At 34.9% G+C, this 27,030-nt stretch overlaps 1 protein-coding gene across 1 annotated transcript in view; it reads right to left on the bottom strand.

Annotated features, from left to right (window-relative positions):
- Positions 1–1,164: 1,164 nt before the first annotated feature.
- ADAMTS20 (ADAM metallopeptidase with thrombospondin type 1 motif 20) overlaps positions 1,165–27,030 on the bottom strand; it is a 179,772-nt gene continuing 153,906 nt past the window's right edge. The window contains exons 32-39 of the mRNA XM_058558477.1: positions 25,254–25,454; positions 24,412–24,541; positions 24,110–24,204; positions 23,928–24,022; positions 23,257–23,390; positions 18,283–18,374; positions 4,503–4,607; positions 1,165–2,102 (exon numbers count right to left, since the gene is read on the bottom strand). Coding sequence (XP_058414460.1) covers positions 2,013–2,102; positions 4,503–4,607; positions 18,283–18,374; positions 23,257–23,390; positions 23,928–24,022; positions 24,110–24,204; positions 24,412–24,541; positions 25,254–25,454 — 942 coding nt within the window. The 3' untranslated portion in view covers positions 1,165–2,012. The remainder of the gene's footprint in view (positions 2,103–4,502; positions 4,608–18,282; positions 18,375–23,256; positions 23,391–23,927; positions 24,023–24,109; positions 24,205–24,411; positions 24,542–25,253; positions 25,455–27,030) is intronic.

The following is a 27,030-nucleotide window of genomic DNA, read 5'->3' as shown; positions in this document are numbered from 1 at the left end:
AAAAAAAAATTCACGTCATTGAGGATGTGGATACTCCAAAATTTTTACACTCTGCTAGCAGTAATTTAAACTGATTAAACTGCTTTGGAGAGTAATTTGGCAATTTCTAGGGAAGTTGAAGATGGATGGGTATAACATATTGTTCACAAGGATCTGCTCCCTCCTTGGGAGAGGATTGTAAGTCCTCACCCATTTCCATGTGTCTGGCCATCCTGCCCTGTAGGGGGAGGATATTTCCCTACCCCGTTGACTAGGACTTGGTCATGTGATTTGACTTGGCCAATTGAATGTGAGTAGACATGTGTATCCTTTGTATGAATAGAAGCTTTTAAAGGCAGAGCAAGTTTTTGTCAGCCTCTTGGCCATATTTCCTCTGCCGTGAGAAGGGTGTACACCAGATAGGAGCCATTTCCATCCCAACTGCAACAATCTGAATAAAAAATTTCTTAGCTTTTCTGAAGTGATTTTAGAGTTATAGAATTTTTGGTGAAGGATTCTTTTTTTTACATGCAAGGAAAATGAAAACAAAGTTCTAATGTATCACACAAATATGTTTATTATTTAAATGTTTATAAATTATGATTTTAATTATGAATGAAAACATTTCTAGAAAATGTTACACATTTCATATTAATGTTTGTAACTGGTTTAAGGCACACAGTGCAAAATACTTCTTTTCTGATACAGAGACCCCCAAATGTTTATCTAACCACATTGGCACAAAATTGCTTTAGTACCTTACATGGTACAATACACCCCTAAAAAATGTTTGGAAAAAAAAATTTTGTGGGTAAAACTAGTAAACTACTATTTACTGACAAAAATCCATTAGTAGATTCAGTTTTTCGGTTTACAGAGTAGGTTGCCGTAGAAAAATATTATTTGTCTATCATTCTTTTAAATTCACATTGTTATATAATACATTAAATTTCAGGTGGATTAAATTATCCACCTGAAAAAAATCTCAATACCTGAGAATTTGCCCATGAATAGTTAATTTTTATACTATCTTTTATATTCTGGTTTTGAGAAACCCCAGATAAAGTAACTTGAACATGTCTAATAAAAATTTTGCATGGGTAAACATAATTTTATGTTTACCAAAATAGGATCTTCAAAATTTCAATAATTCTCATTTGTCTATTTGATTAATAAAATACAGTACATAACTTTGAGAAAACAGATTTTTTAAGAGTAGATATATACATATGTGTAGAGTTATAAAGGCATAATAGAATATAAACATTATAAAAACAATGTATTGCTCTTATAAGTACAGTAAAATTAGAGGTAGATATTTTAAATCAAATTCTACTATATCCTATCTTCTTCTGTATTATACCCACAAAATTTCATATTTAGTATTTAACCCAAGCATATGTTTTTAACACAAAATTTGTACCACATTTTTAGGACTATTTTTTTATTTGAAGCACCATAATCCACAATTAAAAATTAAAATAAATATGAAACAAGGTATCTAAACTGTATCAGTAGAAAGTATAATGGCTATGTACTTTTCTGATGTGACTATTGATTTACCATTCACCTGACAGGCTCAATAAAGATTACAGTAGTTTTGGATGAGTTCATTTTCCTAATTTTAACTTGTTCCATTTTAACAGGAAGTAGAATAAACATTTCACTGTACAGTAGGATACAGTAGAGATTTACAAATGTGTTTATAGGTATAACATAATTGTGGTCCAGTCCAAGCTGTTAACAGCAACATTATCTTTGTATAATTCATTCAAATATTCCTGTATACCCTACCATAAATTATTAAGTCCTTTTAAAAAGATTCTGATTAGAGTCATATATCTGTTAAGATTAATTTGAAGGCCTTGAGAAAATTAAGCAGTGACTTGACTCCCTGATGAGCACCTTGAGAAAAAGGCACAGATATGTTGGACATGGAAACCTTAGAAAGGGAAGACTAAAGAAACAAGCACCAGTTATTTGAGATTCCAGAGATATCTCCTCTGTGGGACATACCTCCCACTTCTGAATGTTCATATTACTTGAATTGGAAGACCAGTAGTCATGTGAGGAACACACTTTCCACAGAAGCCTCCACATCTGCCGTAGACTTTGGTTCCATCCTGAAAATAGGCAGAGGCAGAAATACAGGAGAATCTTATATAAGCTTGTATCTGCACGCACAAGGCAGAAAAAGCAAATGCTTTGAATGGTGTGGCTGAAATCATTAGCTGAGGTTTCCTGGAGCAACTGAATTTGAGGTCAAAGATCATATCATTTCAGAATTAGGTCAAATTTGTAGTCATGGTTATTAGATAACCTGAGAGTCATACTAGCTACTTGATGATTATAAACCACACTATAATTTATACAATTCATATCAATCCACGTATTTTCCATCAAGGTATCTATTCGCTTTGGTGAGTTTATTAAAACCTCTCTCAATTTGCTGCCCAATATTTACATGATTTTATATAAGATTCTCATAGACTAAATAAAAGAAAGACAGTATACAAACTTCACCTTAACTGTACATGAGTCATATTCTACCCCATTAATCTCCAACATCTCATGGAAGCATTAGAAACACAGCCTAAGAAAAATATAAAAGGTGGTAAAATGGGGGGGGAAACTGGGCTGAAAGCAATAACTGTAATTAGAAAAGGAATAAAAAGAGAGAGTCTTATTTTTAGAAAGCAGAGCCACTCATTGAGGAATGGAGGGGCAGAGGTGGCGAAGGGGTGGCCAGGACATGATAGATTTTCTCTCTTAACTGCCTCCCATCTTTAGCTCCAAAAGTCAAAAGACTGTGAAGAAATTGTGATAGGATGAGACAAAAACAAGTTGAACTCCTGTACTTTCTGGAGAAAGTACGTTTTTTTTGTTTTGTTTTTTAATCGAAGAGGAAGGCTGGAGAAGGAAACTCTGGGTTCCTGGAACATTTTGGGATAAAGAATGTTTTGAGATCAGGAGCTTTTGAAGTTGCCCTTTCTTTCAGAAGCCCTTTTATCTCTAGAGAATCTGAGTAAATAGAGAAGAGAATGGCAGTAAAAATTCCAATCTATATACATTCCTATTGCCAAACAGACTGTTTAAGGAAAAACTTAATCTTGATTTAACGTACTGGCAAATGAAAATACGTTTCATTTCCATAAGTATATTTGGGTTTCATAAGTCTCGGTTTCACACTAGGTGTCAGATTTCAGGAGATACTTTCATGTGCAACATTTTTCATTGATGTAGAAATTCTCAATTTGTTAATTACTTAGTCTTTAGAATAGAACTTAAATAGAAGCAAAAGAACTGATTGCACTAAATATTCATATCTACTGGTGACCTTAGCCAGAGTTCAGTCTTTACATTTAACCAAAAGACAGCTAAAAGCTAGATAAATAAGGTCAGAATATTCCATTGAACTCTCTACATTTATACCTGCTCAGAATATACTTTAAGTAATTAATTCCCATTCTTCTGCCAAAAGAAATTAGACTTAACTATGCCAAATAAATCTTTCAAAATAAATAGCCATTTTTTTGAAAGACTACTGCTTACCCATATGACAGAAATAATAAAAATTAAAATGCTTTAATTATTAATTAAAACACAATTTCATAGTCTTCAGAAATAGAATGTTTTAAAGGCTATGAATATCAGAAAATTGAATTTCATTTACAAAGAATATTCATACAAATAGGAGTGTACCAGAAGTCATTTTTATCAAAAGAAAGAAAAATAATAAAATGTTAGAGCAGGCAGGGGCTGTTGATGGTGCTGATGTATGTGCAGTATAGGTGAGTACACTTACAGATCCTGATTTACTGTAGATAGCGTCATGCTGTCTGCAACATGGTGACTGTAAGTGATGGGAGCCATATCGTAAAGTGTACATGTTAGTACACCATACCAGCCACAAAGTTAAATGGGTTCTGCTTTAGATTATACATGTGCTATAGGGAAAAGCCAAATAACAATGTTATCTACATAAAGATAGAGGAAAATATTGGCACAGCCATAAAAAAATAGTCTTAATTCTTGAAGAAACTGTGAAGGATATTTGTTAAACGACAAATGGCTCTAACACCACCCCCAGCACTAAATCAAAGCAGTGAGGTAAATAAACCAAACATTTACCCCTCCCCATGAAATATTAAAACCTACAAATCTTTAATGATTAAAGTATAGCTAAAAACACTACCTGTTTTTGAAGTACCTGCATTTCAAGTTATTTGAGCTAGATAAAATCCATATGCCCTGGCACTTGATATTTCATATTCAGATATCTGTAGCCTGGACATGAGTTTGTTTCCATATAAAAGCTACATATGCACATTAATAAAAATGAACCCAGTTCCATAATTTCATAAATTAATGTTATGCCCCATTATATGTAATATACCACATTATATGCAATAACTCATTAGTCATTAACCTCACATAACTCTAAATTTAAAGTAGAGGACCTTTAATGCTAATTCATAGCACAGAATTATTTCAAATAGGCTTTTTGGTCCAGCAGAACTTACTTGTGATCTGTGTATGATGACAGAGGCATAAGTCCCCTGAGCAAGCCACTTCGCTGTGCTGGATATCTTCATCCCAGTTCCTGCTAAATTAATGCTGAACTGCCCCTGGATTGTAAACAAAGCAAAAGAAATATAAATGGAATTCATAAAATATTTAAGAATACTCTTGGTTAGGAACATCTGAATGTAAATTATGTAAGAAAGGAATCAAATTTCTTTATAAGGGTCTCTATAAAAATGAAAGAATATTGATACAACCTTATTCTAAAGAAAATGAACCAGCTAAAGATTTTTTAAATTGATTACAAGTAAGTCTTCTCAATTACAAGAGACAACTGAATTAATACTGTGTAATGTTATTTGTGCAAAAGTAATTCTGTTCAACCCTAGGACTCCAAGACAATAGCTAGAGCTAATGGTCCTGTAGCGATAGGCAGGTTCTGACAGAAGAAGTGTTCATAGAGACTAATACCAGACTTTAACATTTCTCCAGTTTCAATTTTTGACCCCTCATTGCTAACTTCCCTGATAAGTTACACCTGTTTAATGTATTTTCTAGAATCTTCTGTTATTGTGCCTTTTCCTCTTGTGGTAAGAATATTATTTCTTAACCCACCACACAAAACTACTGAATATGGTATTATTGTCCCAGCTATTACGTCCTTTTTAAGTATCCAGAAGTGTATGTGGATGTGTGCTGCCACATGATTTACACACATGGTGCGTGAGCCCCCTAGTGGCGTTATGATCTAATTCTCTTCAAGTACAAGAACGATTTTCATGTCAAAATATTTCACACTATCTCTGTTAACAATTAAACTTGAAATATCTGTTGATTGAGAAAATGGGTAACTAACATGAGTAAAATTTGTGTCACACTTATATGATCTTGCAGTACAGAATTATACATTGAAAAGTAGAGTGCATGCTAATGAAGCCTACTGACAATGTTCAATATACACATAGATTCAGAGCAACATTAAGGCATTCTTAGATCACATCACAATATCCCATGGCCTAAGACTCATGAATCTTGAGCAAAACTATGGTAAAACATTGAGAGCTATATTATGTGAATGAAATATTATCTTGTCATGAAAGCAAAGTCTAAATAGATTTCAAATATATTTATAATATGAATTATTACTATTGCAATAATTAATAATTGCAAAATTATTGCAATAATTGCAAAAACAATTAGATATCAATTTAGTTTAACAACTTAGATTTCTTATCAATCTTATATATTGCTTATTTAATATCAAAATAGAGATTCAAATGTTTATAATACAATAGTATATGCAGAATTTTCCATAACAGAAATAATTTGTTTTAGATAAATTGCAAAGAAAATTTCTTATTACACACATCATTTCGTTATGAAATTTAGAATATGACCTGTTGTTTGCTTCATTGCTGTATTTCCAGAGCCCAGAACAGCGCCTAGGTACTCAGTAAGTATTTTTGAATGGATGAATTAAGTGCAGCATTATGAATAAGAAATTTCAGCATTCTAAAAGTAAATACTTTTAGATATACTTTTAGAAATACATAAAATACTTTTAGAAATACATAAATACACATCTAAACCCTTCGTACTCCCTGATAATGAATGACACTAACACTAGACACATTAGTATTTTATGTTAGTAAATACTTGAATGAGAAAAACTAATTCTAAGGATACATTCCACTATTTGACATTTCGTCAATCTGATACAGGTTTTGTACTGGATACCTCCACCCCACATTAACTCACAAGTAGGCTTCTCACCAAATAAAATTCCTTAAAAATGAAAATGTATTCTGTGATATAGATTTCCTGTGATCTGCAACTTATTGAGTGCCCAGGTAAGGTCAGGCGGTGTTTTCACAACCTAATCGTCATTGTACCCTTCCATTTATTCTTTACCTCCCTGTTCAAGGTCACTTGGAAGCATTCAAATGTACATACACTAGAAGTGAAAGAAAAAAATCCAATTGATGACTGAGAGACGTAGGTAGTCATTAACACAATCAGTTGGGTCTAGAAATATCTATCGTTCCATTTCTACAAACTAATTTCCCTGAGCTTTACTTCTGTCTTGAGTCCTCGTTAAAAAGAAACATAATACAATCTCAAAGAAATAGTAAAACAATTCATCTGAAATGGAAAAGATGTTAATAGAGGTAAAAATACATTTCACTCGTTTGTTCAATATTTATTGAGTGGCAGACATGGTGTCAAGTACTGTGGGAATACGGCGACAGATCTCACTCTAAATCTGATAAGCGGAGAAAAGATTGGTGGTTGCCAGAGTTAGGGTTGGCGGCTGGAGGAAATGATGAGGGTCGTCAAAAGATATAAGCTTCCACTTAAAAGATAAATAAATTCCGGGGATGTGATGTGCAATAAGGTGATTACAGTTAACAATACTGTATCGTTATATTTGAAAGTTGGTAAAAGAGTAGATCTTAAAAGTTCTCATCACTAGAAAATAAATTTTGTAACTATGTATGGTGATAGATGTTAACTAGATTTATTGTGGTGATCATTTTGCGATATAGAGACAACTAAATCATTACGTTGTACACCTTAAACTAATACAATGTTATATGACAATTATATTTCAATACAAGTAGGCAAAAAATAAATAAATCTGATAAGTGAAATGGCATACGTGCAGATATAAATGTAATACAATGTAGAGCATTATAGGTATCTTACAAAAAGGGTACTGGTTCATTCCTATGGGACTTTAGAAGGAATAAATGATTGAATAGATGTATTAACTAATTATTTCAATTCCATTACTTCATTTAACATTAAAATTTAAACCTCCTTAAACTTGATCTTTAACTTGAAAAATTAGTTCAACATTGGAGCTGCTACAAAATATGTTTTCTTAAGGTAGTATGAAGTTTACCTCCTCTTCTACTCTCTTGACATTTTTTAGAAGAGGCCACCATAAGAAGTAAAATTCTAATAGTCAAATCACAAGCAGAAGGTAAGGTGATTCAGAAGACCCAGGAATTCAATAAATTGGAATGTCTGCCCTCGAGTAAGTGGCTGCATCAAGGAAAAAAATAGTTACGGATACAAGATAGAGACGCATAGAGATAGATGCAAATTTTAATATTCTACTTCTTTGATTAACTAGTTGGTCCATGTGTGCTCATTACATCATTGTGTTGTACAATTTTAAAACATGTTGTACATATTTTATTATGAATGGGATCTATAGATCTAATGCAATTCCAATAAAAATTCCACCGAGAATTTTTGTGAATGTACAGAACTGATTCTAAAATTTATATGGAAAGACAAAAAAATTAAAGTAGTTAACCAAGTTTGAAAAAGAGAATAAAGTTGAAGAATCCATACTACCTTATTTTCATACTTATTATAAAGGGTATCGTAACCAAGACAGTGTTGTGTTGGTGAAGAGAGAGATGTAGATAAATGGGATGGAATAGAGAGTCCAGAAATAGACGTATATAAATATGTTCAATTGATTTTTGACAAAGGTGGAAAGGCAATTAAGTGGAGAAAATATTGTCTTTTCAACAAATGGTGTTAGGACAACTGGATGTCTATATGCAAAAACCCTCAGATTTCATAAAAAATTAATTCAAAATCAATCATAGATCTAGATGTAAAACATAAAACTGTAAGTTTTTGAAGAAAACATAGGGGAAAAATCTTTGTAACTTGCAGTTAGTCAAAGAGTTCTTCAATATGACACTAAATGCACAACCCATAAAGGAAAAAAAATGATAAATTTGACTTCATTAAAATTTAAAACTTTTGCTCTGTGAAAGATACTTATGAGAAAGAGAAGATAAGGTTCAGACCAGGAGAAAATATTTGCAAATGTCATATCCAATAAAAGACATATCCAGAATATATTAAAAACCCTCAAAACCAAATGGTAAGGAAACAAACAACCCAACTAAAAAAATGGCAAAACAACAAACAAACACATAGAGACAGAGACTGGATTGGTGGTTACCAGAGGGAAATGGGGGAGGGAGGAGGGCGAAAGGGATGATTAGGCACACGTGTGTGGTGATGGATTGTAATTAGTATTTGGGTGGTGAACATGATGTAATCCATGCAGAAATAGAAGTATAATGATGTACACCTGAAATTTGTACAACGTTATAAACTAATGTGACCGCAATAAGATAAAAAAATAAATTTAAAAAAAATGGCAAAAGATTTGAACATACACTTCACCAAAGAGGATATACAGATGGGAAATAAGCACATGAAAGATGCTTAACATCATTAGCCACAGGAAAATGCAAATTAAACCATGATGAGATACCACTGAAGACGGGGAAATTAACAAACAAAAAACTTGACAACACTAAGTGCTGACAAGGAAGCAAAGCAACTAGAACTTTAGTCCTTGCTGGTGGGACTACAAAATGGTACAGTCACTCTATAATATAGTTTGGCGGTTTCTTATAAAGTTAGACATACTCATACCATACGACCCTACAATCCTACTCATAGGTATTTATCCTAGAGAGATGAAAATGTGTGTTCACACAAAAACCTGTACACAGATGTGCATATCAACTCTATTCATAGTCTCCAAAAACTGTAAACAACCCCTTTTCTTCCAACAGATGAATGTACAAATTGTAGGACAATTGTATGATATCCATATGGTGCAATAATTCTCAGAAATAAAAAGGAGCAAATTATTGATATGTGCAACAACACAGATGGATCTCAAAGGCATGTTGAGTGAAGGAAGACAATCTCAAAAGGTTACATGCTGTATGACTCCATTTATATGACATTTCAGAAAAGGCAAAACTATAGCAACAGAACAGATCTGTGCTTACCAGGAGTTAGGTTGGATGGAGGAATTACTCCATGGGGGTAGTATGAAGGAACTGTTCTATATTCTGATTATGATGATGGTAACATGAATCTGTACATATGCTAAAACTGTATAACAAAAAAGGCAATTTTACTGTATTTATGTAAAAAAAGAATTTATAATATGAGTGGGTATAACATCTATTTAAAGAAAAAATTTGCCAATTGCCTTGCAAACAAAACCCAATTACATGCTTTATGTAAGAGACACACTTAAAACAAAGTGATTCATAAAGGTTAAAATTAAAAGGATGTGCAAAAAATACACCAGGCAAATGAACATAAAAAGAGAGCAGGGGTAGCAATCCTGATAGGGACAAAGTAGAATCTCAAGTCTCAAATCAGGAAAACATGAAAAAGAAGTGATAAAACCATAATCCACAATGAAGACATAACACATGAATATTCTACATCAAATAACAAACCATCTTTTATGAAGCAAAAACTACAGGAGATACAAGGAGACATAGATAGAAACACCCTAATAATATGAAATTTTAACATGCCACTTTTAGTAACATGACAGATCAATGGACAGAAATAAGCAGAGAGATAATCTAAATAATATAATCAAAGGGTAGATCTTATGGATATATATATATCAAACTCTACACCCTGATAATAAAGATGTTCAAAATATTTAACAACAAGTTCTAAATACTCAAAATGGATGCTGGTCATGATCCACTGGCATTGGCTGAATGTGGTTATTTCTCTTGCTCTTATGTAATCAATATTAATTACAACACATCTAAAGAGATACACATTGGTTTCTTTTGAAAATTTTTGTGGCTCTGTGAAAAGTACCAAACATTTTACTGTACTTCACTTTTGATATATGTATTCTAAAGTCACATCACACTCCTTAACTTCATCTCATATTGCAATGTGGCAAAGTTTATTTTCCCTAAAGAGTGCCATATGTGTCCATTCTCTTTTTAGCATTCATGTCCCAGGGTGCCCTGTCATATGCAAACACAGAGGATGTGGTTTTGATGAATCCCAAACAACAGAATAAGCTCTTTCTGTGACATCAAACATCTGGAGAGTATTCATGCAAATGTTCTGTAACTTAACTCAGAATCTGGTTTATATATTTCACAAAACATCTCCAAGAATACTGGGCAGTTTGTATTTTTGGTATCAGTAACCTCAGGTGATTGAATACAAACTGAATATAGATGGGCATCACTCCTTTTGTACTATGCCCAATAACATCTAATTTTGGAAATAGAGCTTTGCATTCCAGAAATGCTTAGAGAACTATGTGAGGGAGGCATCTCACCTTGATGGGCAGAAAGGAGGATTTTATTACTGGTTCTGCCTCTGATTTTCTCATGGATCTTGGACAGATTGTTAACATGGAGTGTCTGTTTTTCCAACTGTAAACTGGAATTACCCAATTTACAACTACATAACTTTCTCAAGACATTGTAAGGGAAGAACTGGGGTTATATAGAAATTGGAGAAAAGAAGTTAGAAAGAAATGGAAACAACTGCTTTATCATTTAAAAACCTGACTGTGCTAACACCTCTTATTCAGATTCCATACTCATCAAGAAATCTTCTGTTTATAATAATTAGCTTTCTGTTAAGATATTTGCTATAAGTAAATTTCACCAAGACAAAAGAGGTTTTGATTCCATTTGACAGTCATATGATTTACTTGTATATCAGTCTCCTGTGAATTTTGTTGATATCTCATTGACCAGAGCTTAATCAATTCAACATTTAATGAAAAGAATTAGATTCCCAGAACTTGGTGACCTTTCCAAAGTAAAGGCATCTCTGAGACTTTGTATTAGCAGAGGGTTCACACGTCTAGGTGGCATTTTCAATTTACTTTTCTCTAGTCACATCAAGTATATGACCAGAAGGCATAGACTAGAAAGAGGATGGGTTGTTGGACAAAGTTGACCAGTCTTGACATGAGTTGGCAATTGGAGAATGAATAATCTCCATTTAAGAGGGTCAAAATGGAAGTATTATTAAAAAATTCCAGAGGTGAGGGAAAAGATTGTCTAAAATGCTAGAAGCTTTAGATTACACATCCTTGGCTTTAGAGCAGGTGTCTAAAGATACACAGTGTAAGACTTCAGAAGGGGGAAATTTGTCAGGGGAAGGACAGTCCTGAGAAGGAATGGAAGAGAAGATGTAAGTCAGAGAGTCACCATCTGAGAGGTAGACCAGTCATCTGGTAGATCAGCATGAGTAAAGTAGAGAAAGAGAAGAATGGACATGAATAGAGCTAATCAGCCTCAAAGATTGAATGAGAATATGAGAGTCCTCTGCAAAGTTACCTATCTTTAAAAATATAGCCAAGAGAAGAAGCACTTCTGGAATGGCAACTTGAGGAGTCCTGTGGACTCTCTCTCCAGCAAAACAACCATAACTGGTAAAAATTATAAAATATAGCCACTATTTAGACTCTCTGGAAATTGTCCTAAAGTTATACAAAAAAATGGAGAAACATTTATTCAAGAAAATCTATGAAATCTAGGTAAGAACAGTAAGCATCTGTGACATTTGAACCATGATTGTTCTTTCCTCCCCCCACCTCAGCCAGATGATAGTTCTATTCTTGATTGGTGCAGTTAAGAACACAGGACTCCATTTCCCCCAGCTCCCTATTAGGGCTAAGGTTTCTCCCTGGGAGGGCAAGCCACCTAGCACTCCTCATCTCACCCAGCTCTGTGCCACAGAAGCTCTATTATAAGCAAGAGTAGCTAAGAGTCTGAAGCTCCCTTCTTCCACTCAGTCCCAACTCACAGAACAGAAGATCTACTCCAGGCACAGCAGGCCAAGAACACAAGGCCCGAATCATTCCCACACAAAATCTCTGGTAGGGCAGAGGTTCCACGCTGAGAAAGGCAAGCCAAGCAGACCAGGGGCTATTGCCATAATTCAGCATCCTGCTTATAGATCAGGGATGTTACTTTGAGAAGTGGGCCTTACCCCTAGATCCATAGAATTGGTGCAAAGTTTCTTCTTAGGGGGAGACTCAAGCTGTAAGAACAGAAATTTCCATAGCTTTTCCTAAGGAGACTGAGCTTATTGAGAAGAGAACATAGGAAGTTCAATCCTAAAGGTGCCATTGAAGTCAGATTTTGGTGGTGTGCAGTTAAGAGGAGGGTGGTGATAGCTCGATGAAAGCAGCAAGTAAAACGGTAGGTCAAATTGAAGTTTAACAGAGAGAACCAAGGAATGAGACAGCTAAGAAGGGCTCCTCCTGAGGTCTGACCTGACCTCAAAGACTGACCTACAAGATGACCCTGGCCAAGGGGCCTGAATTTAATTGGATCAGACTGTGGAGTAATTTATGGCTCCAGGATGTTACTGAAAGAATAGAGCAATCATCTAGCAATTAGTGGAGGCTAAGAGCTGAGTGTGATATCAGTGGAGGCAGACCAAAAGAAACTTAATGGGGAGTGAGGGAAGGAGACAATCAAAGAGAGCCCAGCTAAAAACACTACCATTCCAGGAGGCTCAGAGTGACTGTGTACACATCCAAGGCTGTGCCCTCTGAAGAGCAGCATCAAAGACTGCATACTGCAGGGGAAATAGATGTCACCAAAATAGTGCAGCCAAGGAACTAAGCAAATAAATAAGTAAGCAAACAACAAGTCCTTGAGGGGACAGGAGACTTAGTATCCACAGTTGCTAAAATATATTATCTAAAATGTCCAATTTTCAACAAAAAATTATGAGACATACAAAGAAACTGAAAGGAATGACTCATATACAGGAGAAAAAAGGTAACAGAAACTGCCTTTGAGAGGTTTCAGATGTCAGACTGAGCAGATAAAGACTTCAAAGAAGCTCTTACAAATACGTTGAAAGAACTAAAAAAAAAACATGTTTAAAAAAGTAAAGGAAGGTATGATAATAATGTATAATCAAATAGAGAATGCCAATAAAGAGATAGAAATTATGTTTACAAAGAGAGCCGAAGGACAATTCTGGAGTTGAAAAGTACAATAACCAAAATAAAAATTTACTAGAGGGGCTCAAACAGTAGATTGGAGCTGGCAGAAGAAAAAAATCAGCAAAAATCAATAGTGATGATCTAACCTGAAAAACAGAGAGAGAAAAGAATGAAGAAAAATGAACAGAACCTCAGAGAAGCAAAGGGACACCATTAGGTGTGTCACCATATGCATAATGAGAGTACCAAAAGGAGAGAAGAGAACAGAGCAGAGAATATATTTGAAGAAATAACAACTGAAAATTTTCCAGATTTGGTGAAATGCATTAATCTACACATTCAAGAAGATCAATAGACTACAAATTGGGTAGACACAAAGAGATACCCACCCAAATAAGTCATGGTAAAGATGTGGAAAGTTGAAGACAAAGAGAAAATCTGACAGCATCGGGAGAAAAATAACCACATATATCAGAACCTCAGTAAGATATATAGCTAACTTCTATTGCTTATCTAGAAGTCACAGGATGGCAGGATGACGTATTTAAAGTGCTGAAAAATAAAAACTGCAAATCAAGAATTTATAACAAGCAAATCAATCTTTCAAGAATGAAGGCAAAATAAAGACATTCTCATATATACAAAATTGAGAGGATTTGTTACTAATAGACCTGTTGTATAAAACATACTAAAAGAAGTTCTTCAGGCTGAAATCAAGTGACACCAGACATTAACACAAATCAACACAAAACAACCAAAGAGTGCTGGTAAAGGTACTTGTGTAGGTAATTATAAAAGACACTATAACTGCATGTTTCTTTTCCTTTCTTCTCTTAACCGATTTAAAAAGCAATTGTATAAACCAATAAGTATATAATTATATTATTGAGCTGTAATATATAGAAGTGTAATATATTTGATAATAATGGCACAAATGAGGCAGATGGAAGTAAAGCTGTTTTGGAGTAAGGAAATGAAACCAGCTGGTAACTCACATCAAACAAAGAGAAACAGAAATGCTAAATAAAGAATTTCATACAAAAAACTTTATGAATATATAATTTATCTCATTATTCTCTCATATTCTCTAAAAGGCATAAAATTATATAAAGTAATATTATCAAAATGTATCATGGGTTTGTTATATATGTAGATGGTGTATGTATAACAAATATAAGACAAAAAAGGGAAGAGTAAATAGAGCATTTATAAGAGTAATACTTCTATATTTCACTGGAATTAGGTAGTATAAATCTGAAGTAGATTCTGATGAGCTAAGATGCATTTTTTAAGCCCTAGAGCAACCATTAAGAAAGCAATTCAAAAAAATATAGCAAAAAAATTGTTAATGAAATTAAGATGTTACACTAGAAAACACTCACCAAATAAAAAAGAAAGCAGTAAAGGAGGAACAGAGGAACAAAAACAACATAAGACATATAGAAAACAAAAAGTAAAATGGCAAATGTAAATTGAGACACATCAGTAATAACATTAAACAACCCAATCAAAAGGCAGAGATCCAACAAAATGCTCTCTATAGGAGACACTCTTAAGAGCCAAAGATGTAATAGGTCAAAAGTAAATGAGATGAAAACATATACACTATTTTATAAAAGGGCTGAGGAGCCATTCTAACACCAGATAAATTAGACTTTAACACCAAAAAAAGTTACTAAGATAAAAAGAAACATAAATTTTCATGATAAAAGGGTCAATATATCAGGAAATTATGAGAATTCTAAATATATAATCAAATCACGTACAACAAAACCCCAGAGTAAATGAATCAAATACAAAGTAAATGAAACAATATGATTGAAGTGAGAAATAGACAACTTAACCATAATAGTTGCAGAGTTTCAGTGGATAGAACAACTAGGCAGAAGATCAATAAGACAATGGAAGAGTTGAACAGCACTGTAAACCAACTAGGCCTGACAGACATCTATAGAACTCTTTGCCCAACAACAACAGAATATACATTCTTTCCAAGCACATATTGAACATTTTCCAGGATAGCCATATGCTACACCATAAAACAAGCCTCAATAGATTTAAAAGGATTGAAATAAAACACAGTGTGTTTTCCAACCACAACGGAATGAAAGCAGAAATCAGTAACAGAAGGAAACTTGGGAAATTCACAAATATACAGGGATTAAACATCCTTAAATGTACAGGGATTAAACACCCTTAAATAACCAATGGGCCAAAGAAGACATCATGAGTGATAATAGAAAACATTTTAAGGTGAATGAAAATGAATACACAACATACGAAAAGTTTGGGGATGCAATGAAAGACGTGCTTAAAGGGAAATTTATAGCTGCAAATGTCTATCTTAAAAGAGAAAAAACATTTCATACCAATAACCTAAATTTCCACCTTAAGACACTGGAAAAAAAAGAGCAAATTAAATCTGAAGCAAGCAGAAGGAAAGGAACAATAAACAATAGAGTGGAAATTGATAAAATCAAGAATAAAAAAATAATAGGGAAAATTAACAAAATCAAAAGTTGGTTTTTTTGAAAAGAAGAACAAAATTGACAAACCAACCAAGAAAAAGGGGAGGAGACTCAAATTACTAAAATCAGGAATGAAAGAGGGGACATAACTGTGAATCTTACAGAAATGTGAAGGATTATAAGGGAATACTATGAACAATTGTATGCCAACCAATTAGATAACTGATGAAATGGACAAATTCGTAAAAAGACATAAACTACTAAAACTGAATCAAGAACTAAATAATCTAAATAGATCTATAATAAGTAAAGAGATTGAATTAGTAACTAAAACAGCTTTCACAAAGAAAAGCCCAGGCTCAGACGGCTTTGCTGGTGAATTGTACCAAATATTTAAAGAATTAATTCTTCACAAACTCTTCCAAAAAAGTAGAAGAGGATGGAATACTGCTCAATGTATTCTATGAGGCCACTATTTCCCTGATACCAAAAACCAGACAAGGCTATCACATATAAAAAACATGATAGACCAATATCTCTTATGAATATAGATGAAAAATTCTCAACAAAGCAAAAGAAATCTAGCAACATATAACAAGGATTACACACCATGACCAGGTGGGATTTATCCTAGGAATGCAAGATTGTTTCAACATAGAGAAATCAATCAGTAATGGACAAGAACTACAAGATGATCTCAATGGAAGCAGAAGCATTTGACAAAATCCAACACTTTCATGATAAAAAACCACTTAACATTGGGAATAGAAGGGCACTTCCTCCATCTGATCAGAGGCATCTACAAAACGCTCACAGCTAACACCCTTAATGATGAAGGACCGAATGCTTTTCCTCTAAAATCAGGAACAAGACAAGGATGTCCACTCTCATCACTTCTATTCAACACTATACTGGAAGTTTCAGACAGAGTAAAGAGGCAAGATAAAGAAATACAAGGCATCCAGATTGCAAAGGAAGAAATAAAACTATCTTTATTTGCAGATGACATCATTGTGTATCTAGAAAGTCCTAAGGAATCCACTAAAAAACTATCACAACGAATAAATGAGTTCAGTAAGGTTGCAGGAAGAAAGATCAATTTGTAAGAATATAGGCAAAAAGTGGTGATTTATTTGGCCCCAGATTTAGGGATCCCTTTACTAGACAATTCTCCCCGTAAAAAGCCTTCTTTATCTTGATCTGGAATCTGCTGTCCTATTAATGACCCCTGGAGTAACACACACTGACCCCACTCCTCTTGCGTGGAGCTCTTTACATATTTAAAGATAGTTCACATAACCTCCCACTCTTTTCCTTGGCTACCTTCTTCATTTTCTTTACTTGACATGATTTAAACCATCCTTTATTTCCAGGTTGTTTCCTCCTACACCTAGAGAGATTAAAAATATAATTTAAAATTAAAAAAAAATTCATAAACAAATTCCATTGCCGGGCAGAAATAAATCTTTTGGTCTCAACACTGTGTTTTGGTACTTTATGATTATATTATGTTGTTTAGAAATCATTCCAGGCTCTACATAAGTCATAATGAACTCCCGGTGGTTGAATAAAACACCTAGTTCTTTTTCATACGATGTCGCCAGGTTCCATTTGTGTTTCTGGACCTAAGATTATATATTTATTCCAATTAATTTTTTTCTTATTCATTTCAGCTGTAGTTCTAGTGTCTTTTCATCTCCTTTAAGTCTCTTTCTCTAATATAGAAAACACCCTCTTTCTAACATAAGCATACCTTCTATGTCATATGATGAAAATTGTAAATGGGAAATTCTGAGACTACTTCTCTTCAAAATGATATCAATAGTATAATTACTATCTCTTGTGCATGATTACTCAATTAGCTATGAATCTACCTAACAATGCTATATTCATCTAGCGTACATCTCTCCATCTTATCATAAAAATGTTGTTAATACAGACTTTATAAAGTCTCTTGTTAAAAATGAGATAGTAAATTTCTTCTAGGAAGCACACTCTATACCGGAAATCACAGAGATCACAAAAAGGGTGTGTGAAGAGAACTCTGGAAAAAAAGGATTAAAACAAGAATAAATACATGGAAATGTCCTATTTCACAGATAATAGAAAGTTATGCTGGGAATGTGACAGACCCAGACAACTAATATAACTGATGTTAGCAGCAGTGTATGAAAGTTACATGCTTGTGATCCATTCCTTTACAGTGTAATATATATCCATTCATTTACATGGACTAAGTGGAAATATTAAAAATGATAAAGCATCATGGAAAGAGAAATAGGATCTAAACAATTTAAAATTCTTGTTATTATACCTTTCAAACAAACCCCAAATTAGCAAAAATACTTTTCCTCCAAAGTTTATCTATAACCTTTGAAATAAAGCTCATATGAGAAGCTTTGCATTTTCTATGATTTATGCTTCTTGCAATATTCTGGTCAAGAAAATGAATGAAGAGAAATAGTATCAATTTTTTTGATATTGAAGGAAAAATAAACAAATATGAAATACCTGTGGGCATCTGGCAGCACTGTAGCAATCTCCAGCTGTGGCAAATGGAACGGCTTTTCCAAATATTGTCTGAGCAAAAAGAAGGTCTGTAGCTAGAAAATAACAAAACTCTTTAACATGGAGACATTGTATATTTTCCGATCTTCATTGCAAAACATAAAGTCTTCATATTATATTCTTAAATATATTTATATAATTAATTCAAAAATGCTGCACAATTATTGTAGTTAACAGAGATCAGGCTCTCAATAAATAATTTTTCTTTAATACAGAAATGTTCATCTCATAAATTACCCTAAAAATGGCAGGTATATCATAACTCATCCAAAAGTTTTAAAAACTAAATAAATGCTTTATTATATCTTATATCATAGTGATATCTAAAATAGATAAAGTCAGGTCATGAGCAAAATTACAGAAGAAAAAACATTATTTAAAGGTAAATAAATTATGATAAAGCAACACTCGAGTGCTTATAGATGGTATATATATCAATTCATTTAGGCAATTCAAAAACATCAGCTAAAAAGTGTGCTATTTTCTTTGATTCCTTCTATTATTGCATTATATATATATTATTATTTTATTCTTTTCAATCATAACTTTTGCTAATGTTATTAGCAAAATTTCCTGATTTGCAATAATTCTGGGGATTCTATCTAAGATATCAAAAATAGAGTCATTGGATCAAAAACAGTTTGGAAGAAACCCTAAGAGTCAGCTGGTCCAATCACTTATTCATACTTGAATCACTTAAACAGTATCCCAACCAATGATCACCCAGCTAGTGGCTCTCACCTCCACTGATGTTGTTTCAAATCACTTCACTTTTCAAGAGGACTGCCAGATCACTGTATGCCCCCATGATGATCCCAGTCCCCTAGAGGCTATCCCCAAAGGTAGCATTTCTGGAAATATCATTACTCCAAGGGCAGTTTCCAAAACTAGGAGGCCTTCTGTGGCGTGCCAGAGTCAGCTTGTACCAAATCGTGAGACCCAATTGTGTGTGTCTCTTCTCAACTCCACGTACAGGGAGGTCACATTGGTAGCTGAAAATTAGCCACAGTGGGAATATATACACCAAGGAAATTGGTAAATACTATAAAACAGATTTTCTTTTTCTTGGAGAGCTGGTTGTTAAACATTTGTCCACTGCCACTGCTTAGGTATAATACTTATGCATCAGGCTGGAGCAGAGCAGACACAACTTTCTAATCACCCTTTGCTACTATTTTCTGCATCGTTACCTGGATGCCCACAGATAGCTCTAACTTAACATGCCCGAAGTTAAATGCATTATCTTTTCTCCAAACTTCTTCCCCCTGCTATAATTCTCATCTTACTGAACTATATCACCATCCACCCAGTCAATTTGGAAATCTTTCTAAATATTCCATGTCACTAATCCCCATATTCCTTCTGTCTAAAAGTCTTATAGAGTCTCTACCTCTTTAATATTTCTCAGATGGCTCTCCATTCTGAACAATGTCCTTAACTTAGGCCCTATCACTGTCTATCCAAATTATTAGGTTAGCTTCCTAATTATCTTCATGGATACAATTTCTTGTCCCTCCAACCAAGTCTGTTCCCTCTCATGCTTATAATTTGACTGCAGTGGTTCCCATAACTTACAAGATAAAATTCAACTGTATAGTTTAGTATACATTGTTCTTCAAGATCTGCTTCCTGGAAACTTCTCTAACAAGTTACCGTCCCTCAACCTTCTTTCAATTTATGCTTAGACAAAAGTGCACTACTTTTTATTCTCTGATAGAACAAAGATGCTTCTTGAAACTCCTTTTCCCCACTTTGGTTAACTCAAATTTGTCTTCAAGATTTCCTCAAGATAGCTTTTTGAGGGAAATTAAAGACTTTTTTCAATAGATATTTGTTTAGAACCTATTATGCATTGGACATTATTATAAGTACTATAAGAACATAACGGTGGATGAAACAAAGGCTGATGGAACCTAAACACTATCAGAGAGAGACTAATAATAAAGTCAATATTATCACATGTTAGGGGTGATAATTGCTACAGAAAAAAAAATGAAGCAGAAAAAGGACAAGGAGAAAGGGAGTTAGGAGTGGAGAGTGGTCCAGGATGGACTCATTGAGAAGGTAAATTTAGTCAGAGACCTGAAAGAAATGAAGGGATAAACCCTACAGAAAACTGTGAGACAATCGTTCCAGGCAGCATAACAGAAAGTGCAAAGGCCTTAACGTGGTGGCGTGCTTGATATGTTCAAGGAACAGCAAAGAAGCATGTGTGTCTGGAGCAGAGTGTGCAAGGGGGGAGTGTGGAGGGAGGGGGCAGAGAAGTAATGGAGGTGGGGAGGTCATGCTGAGTTTTGTCGACCAGTAAAAGGATTCTCCATGTTACTCTGAGTTAGATAGGAAATGTTTGCAGAGTTTTGAGCAGAGCTCAGGGTGGCTAAAAAGATGAAATGAGATAATGTATAAGACATGACATGGCTTATCTTTTAAGGGGTGACTCTGGCTTCTCTGTTGAGAAGAGAATCTAGATCAGGAACAGGGAGAATGGCACAATACTGAAACAGGAGTACCAGTCAGTGGGCATAATAATCCAGGTGAAAAAATGATTTGGACTTGGACCAAGGTGGTAGCAAATGAGGTAGTGAGAAAGTGAGACTTGGGATGTGTCTTAACTCCAGCGGCCATAACAAACTATCACAGACTGGGTTGTTTAAACAACAGAAACTTATTTCTCATAGTTCTGGAGGCTGGAAGTCTGAGATCAGAGTGCCAGTAGGGTGGGGTTCTGGTCTTCCTGGCTTGCAGATGGTCATCTCCTTGCTATGTCCTCACATAGCAGGGAAAGAGCTCTGGTGTCTTTTCCTCTTTTTACAAGGGCACCAAATCCCATCATGAAGGCCCCATCCTCATGACCTCATCCAAACCTAATCATCTGCACATGAACAAATACCATCACATTGAGGATTAGGGCTTCATTGTATGAATTTGGGGGGACACACTTCAGTCCACAGCAGTGTCATTGGATTTAGAGAAATGGAGGAAAAACCAGTGATGTAAGAGAGAAAGGAAAATTTGCTGAAATAAATGTTCTCGAGAAGGTGCAAAGCGATGAGCCTAGAGCACAAGTTAGAAAGGTTTGCCTTACATGGGAGCGGGTCTAGTTCATCCACAGTAAATGTGATGGAAGGCAAAGCACAGAGAAAAGATTTAGATAGGTTCCTAGAGGTGGCAGTGGCAGTTTGTGGAAATTCCCTTCTTCTTGTCCATATTTTCTCAGTAAGATCGGAAGGAAGATCGTCAGGAAGATCGTCAGCAATGAGTGAATAGAGTGGGGAGGTTAGAAACTAGAAGCTAGAGGAGAAGATGTGAGTTAGACGTTTTAGGGGACAGGGTGAGGGAATGGACTAGGGGAGTGCTCTAGGATTACTCCGCAGCAAGAAGGGTTCGGTCCACATAAACCAGTAGTCACGCATTTAAAGTGAGCTCAGTCAGAAGGGCCGTGTATTATTTGCTGCCCTCAATTCAGCAGTGCATGCACAAAGCAGGTGAAAGGTTTAATTTAATCAAGACTGGGTTTAAATTTTTTTTTTTTTTTGCCACACAAGCTTGAGGAAGGAGAAAAGAGACCAGGAAGTTGAAAATATGTACATTTAACACTGTGTGCTCAGGGACCAGCCCAATGCCTGGCCAAATGGCAGGTTTGTTTGATAAATTAATGAAAAATAACAGCTTAATCAACAGCAAATAAATTACCAAGTGTCTGTTATGTCCTTAGCAATGCTAATTACCTGACACAACATACATTATTATCTAATAATAACTAGTATTATAGAGTATTTACTATATGCAAGGTATTTACTAGATATGTTACAAGTATTGCCTCTTAATCTTCATTAAAAAAAAAAAAAGAAAAAAGGGAAAAAAGAAGTAAAGAAAAAACCTGAGAGGCAGCTTATCATTTTATAGGTGAGGGAATTTAGGCTTAAAGAGAGATGCCCAAGGTCACAGAACTGGAAAATGGTGGCAAAGAATTTACACCCAGACAGTCTAACTCCAGAGATTATGATCATAACTGTAACAGTATAATGCTTCCCCACTATGGTAATGGTGGGTGTTCAGTAAATGGTAGTAAATTGTTACTAACAATAATAGTTCATCATCATATGACTGTGATTTAGAGATTATGTATTCATATATTCACTGTCTCAATAAGCATTTTTTAATATATTTTTATGGTTTATGTACTATGCTAAGCACTGATGATTCAATTGCGATTTAGAGTTTTTGCTTCCGAAATGAATTTCTTTGCCTTTTCATGTAGATATGTAACTTCCAGGATGGCAGGCTGCATTATGCTCAGTGTATATTAGGTTCCATAAATATATTTTGACTTGGCTGTATTATTAATTACTTTCCAGAAAGACAGCAGGTCCATAATCTGGGATCTGTGGGTGGGACTTTATCTTCCCACAAGGCCAGTTATTAACTGGATGAATTGAGACAAGTCACTTAACTTCTATAAGTGTATCTTAATTGCATCGGTCACAACAATGGATGCAATTCTACCTTAACTCATACAGAGTTGTTACAAAGATCAAATGACACAATTTGTGGGAAAATACTAGACAAATTATAATCTGAAACTAATGTTAATTATTCATTTAAGCCCTGTGAAAAGCTTATACAACTACATTGAAGATATTAACTTCCTTATCTTTAATATAATAGGGCATTTTAAGGTAGAGGGTTATATCTTGGAAGGGCAGTATCTTATCACTGTCATTACACTATGTTTTTATTAGGGGTCCCCATGGTCCATGTCATTGTAGAGGAAGTATGTAGCTAATAACTTAAAAAAACATTTGAGTAATTATTGCACAATGCTAGGTCCTTCTCTATACCTGGCTATCACATATTGTTAGAGTTTTGTTAGCAAATAGAGGCATTTCATTTTACAAACAGAGATTCAGCACTTACTTTTAACTTGCATGGAAGTGAGATCAATTCTTATTTTGCTGAAAACGGTGTGTCCAGCAGCCAGGTAGTCGTTTTTACACTGACAGTCTTGCCTCCTACTTCCATTAAAAGGACATTCATATGGATTTTGTAGTCTGTAACAACATTAGAATATATTTAGTATTGGATACAGTTATTAGCCTATAATTTAGATAAATGGTAAACTTTGGAAGTGGGAAGGTAAAGTACACACTCTTCAATATTGTAGTGTCAACAAGTTAAACGAGAAAGTAGTAAAAGTCACCCAAGGTTAGCCTACAAAATTCTCGACAGGAGATTCAAGACCAGTTTGTGCAAAAATAATGCAGCTCTAGTTCTGCTAGCTTTTGTTACTGGAGTTAATTTGATTTATATGAAAACACACACAGGTCTTACATTCTTTCCTTCCCTCTTGTCCTGCTGCTCACCCACAGTATCCCTCTTAGTCAGTCTCTCTGTGAGCACATGTCAATACTCAAGTCTTGATTATTGAACAAGCATGGACAAGATCTGGTTTAGGTCCTAATATGTCCACCTGCTCCTAAATTACTTGTCCACTTGCGAGCCGTTCAAGTATCACTCTGAATGCTGGAACTTCTAATTCTCTTGAAGGACCATAAAAATGCACGGATAAGCCAAAACACAGCTCATACCTAAAACCATACACTTCAGAAAAGTTGTCTTCTTCACCTTTGACCAATGATATATATTCCTTGGGGTTCTCCAAGTACATGCCTGCACAATAGATCTAAAGGGAAAATGCAAACATCTAGAAAAGCTTTTTCCAAAGTGAACGGTCAACGTCAAAATCAAATAGGAACTGTTTTCATAATACCTTGATTATTCTTCCCTTAATGTTAAGGTAATAGTCACCATCCCTGGTAATGTTGTTTTTCACTTGGATTTCTTTGCAGCTAGTAAATGTTTTACCTTCAAGGACAAGTGAATACAACTTATCAACAATGAACACATTACAAATACAGCATGAATTTAACTCAATCATACAAATATTGTTATACCCTGAAAAAACAGACGCTTCATTTTGTGGAGCATATAACTACTACAAATGTTTATTTTCAAATTTCAGTTAAAACACTTAGAGTGTTCCTAAGTAGATTTTTGAAGTCTAGTACTTACAGTCATTAACATAACATTTCCTTTGAGCGTCTGGTTTTAAGTGCTTTAAACATAAGTCACTGGACCAACCATTTTCGGCCATGCATTCCACTCTTCTCTCCATTATCCCAACTCCACAAGTCACTGAGCACTGTAAACAGAGTAAAATTTGAGGGTAAAGTATATAATGGATAATAAAGCCAGTAAATCCGTATCTCCTCCTCTCAGACTAGGTTCTTTTGGAACAAACCTATGATCAATAGTAGCTAGAACTACTGCAGATACAAAAATACCCTGGAGGCTGGATGGTCACAGGTGGGAGTAATCCTTAGGTGTGAGCCTGAATCTATTATTTCTCAGTTACTGGCTTCTTTCATTTATTTTATATAGTTAGATCAACAGTAAATTGTAAATATTTGATAAACATTAATTAATGATGGTTATTAAGACTACTGAGTTTTTTCTCATAGTTATATGCTACGTTTGCAAAGCAATATTTTCTTGCTTTCTATCAATTAAATTGGAAATGGAATACAGTGCAAGTAACATTACTCATACATTAGATTTATTTAGTTTTTCACTTAACCAGTAAATATTTATTGAGCATCTACTCAAAATGCAAACCACTGTGCAAGGCTCTCTGAGGAATAGAAATTAGTATTAATTATGGTCCCTGCTTACAAGCAGGTTATAGCAAGCATAGAAAAAGAGATAAGATATTTATACAAATAACTGCTAAAGTGGTTTTTAGATAATAGGGGTATGAGATAACTCTGAGAACTAGTTAGACATGCAGATTACCAGGCATCCCACACCTAGAAAGCCTCATTCAGAAGGTTTCAAATTCATAATTATACACTGACCTTGCTCCATTTTCCAACTCTCCAAGTGGCCATATGCAAACAGCTCCTAAAATTGCACTTGTAAACCTGAGGGGAAGGCAGCACAGGGCATTCTCGATAGTCCACAGGCCAAAGCTGGTGGAGTTTATATTTCTCAGTAGACCAGATTCCAGTGCAATATGTAATCCTTTGTCGGTAACTAAATCCACAGTTACTTGCACACTGAAAAATACACGGTTACAAGGGGAGAAGAAGATGCCCTTAAACTTAACCAGGGCCTACTATTTGCCAAGCGCTTAATATATACTATGCTGTATCATCCCCACAAGAATACTATTTATTAGCCTCATTTACAGATGAGTAAACAAAGGTGCAGAAACATTAGGCAACTTTCCCAGAGTTGTAACAGTAAACAGAAAGCATCCAGATTCAGGCTAGATTGTCTATTCGTAGTGTCTATTTTGTTTTCCATTACACTACTAAGAATAGCTTAATTGAATGAAACTTTATCTCCCGATAGGCACAGCTTTGGAGAAATGGAACATATTAGGTGTTATTACCTGAAATAAAGGACATTTATTATCCTTAACTTACTAGTAACTATATATAAGTTAGTGCACATTTATCTTAATACATACAGTGTAATGGGTAAAACCATTTGTCTAAAATAGGTAAGGGATTTAATATAAATTAAAGGTCCAGGCCTAAAACAGGCAAACAGATTTCTGCTTTTAGCAAAAATGGAGTCACAAGAAATAGAATTACCTTCCAACCTGAAACAACAAAACATCTGGACAAAATATATAAAACAATGGCTTTTAAGACACTGGACCTTAGGCAATAAAGGATAGTGATCCTGGGAGATTGAAGCAAACAAAGCGACCCCTTAATTGCCCCATCCCACTGCTTTGAGAGAGTTTGCAGGTCTTGGAACAAGGAAAGGGGTGAGCCCAAGGGAATGGCAGAATTCTGACCAGTGTGTACATACATGTGAGGACACCAACTGAGGCCAAGGAATGAACCAATCAAAAGACTTAGGAATCACTGTATCTGGCACTCACTTGGGACCAAATATAGTGTCTGTTCCCTCTGGCCAGATGGAAAACCCTATATATGTGAGGCAACATGTAGAGTGCTCAAAGGGAGAATCTGAATAGACTTAAAATAAGCGAAGAGATTCAATTAATAATCAGAAACCTTCACGCAAAGAAAAAGCCAGGACTAGAGGCTCCACTGGTGAATTCCACCAAATGTTTAAAAAATTAATACCAACCCCTCCAAAACTCTTTCAAAAGATAGAAGAAAAATGAACACTTCCTAATTCATCTTTTTTTTTTTTTTTTTTGGTGAGGAGATCAGCCCTGTGCTAACATCTGCCAATCCTCCTCTTTTTTTTTGCTGAGGAAGACGGCCCTGGGCTAACATCCGTGCCCATCTTCCTCCACTTTATATGGGATGCCACCACAGCATGGCTTGCCAAGCAGTGCGTTGGTGTGTGCCCGGGATCCGAACTGGCGAACCCCGGGCCGCCACAGCGGAGCGCTCGCACTTAACCGCTTGTGCCACCGGGCCGGCCCCCCCTAATTCATCTTATGAGGCCAGTATTTCCCTCATACAAAAACCAGGAAAAGACATCATGAGAAAATAAAAATACAGACCAATATCTCTTATAAATGTAGATGCAAAAATCCTCAACAAAACACTAGGAAAACAATTCCAGAAGCACATAAAAAGGATTATACACCATAACCAAGCAAGATTTATCCCAGGAATGTGAGATTGTTTCAACGTACGAAAA

Source organism: Diceros bicornis, chromosome 17 (assembly GCF_020826845.1).
Source record: "Diceros bicornis minor isolate mBicDic1 chromosome 17, mDicBic1.mat.cur, whole genome shotgun sequence".
Lineage (NCBI taxonomy): Eukaryota > Metazoa > Chordata > Mammalia > Perissodactyla > Rhinocerotidae > Diceros > Diceros bicornis.
The sequence above is the reverse complement of the archived record's forward strand: the minus strand, read 5'-3'. Positions and strand labels throughout refer to the sequence as shown.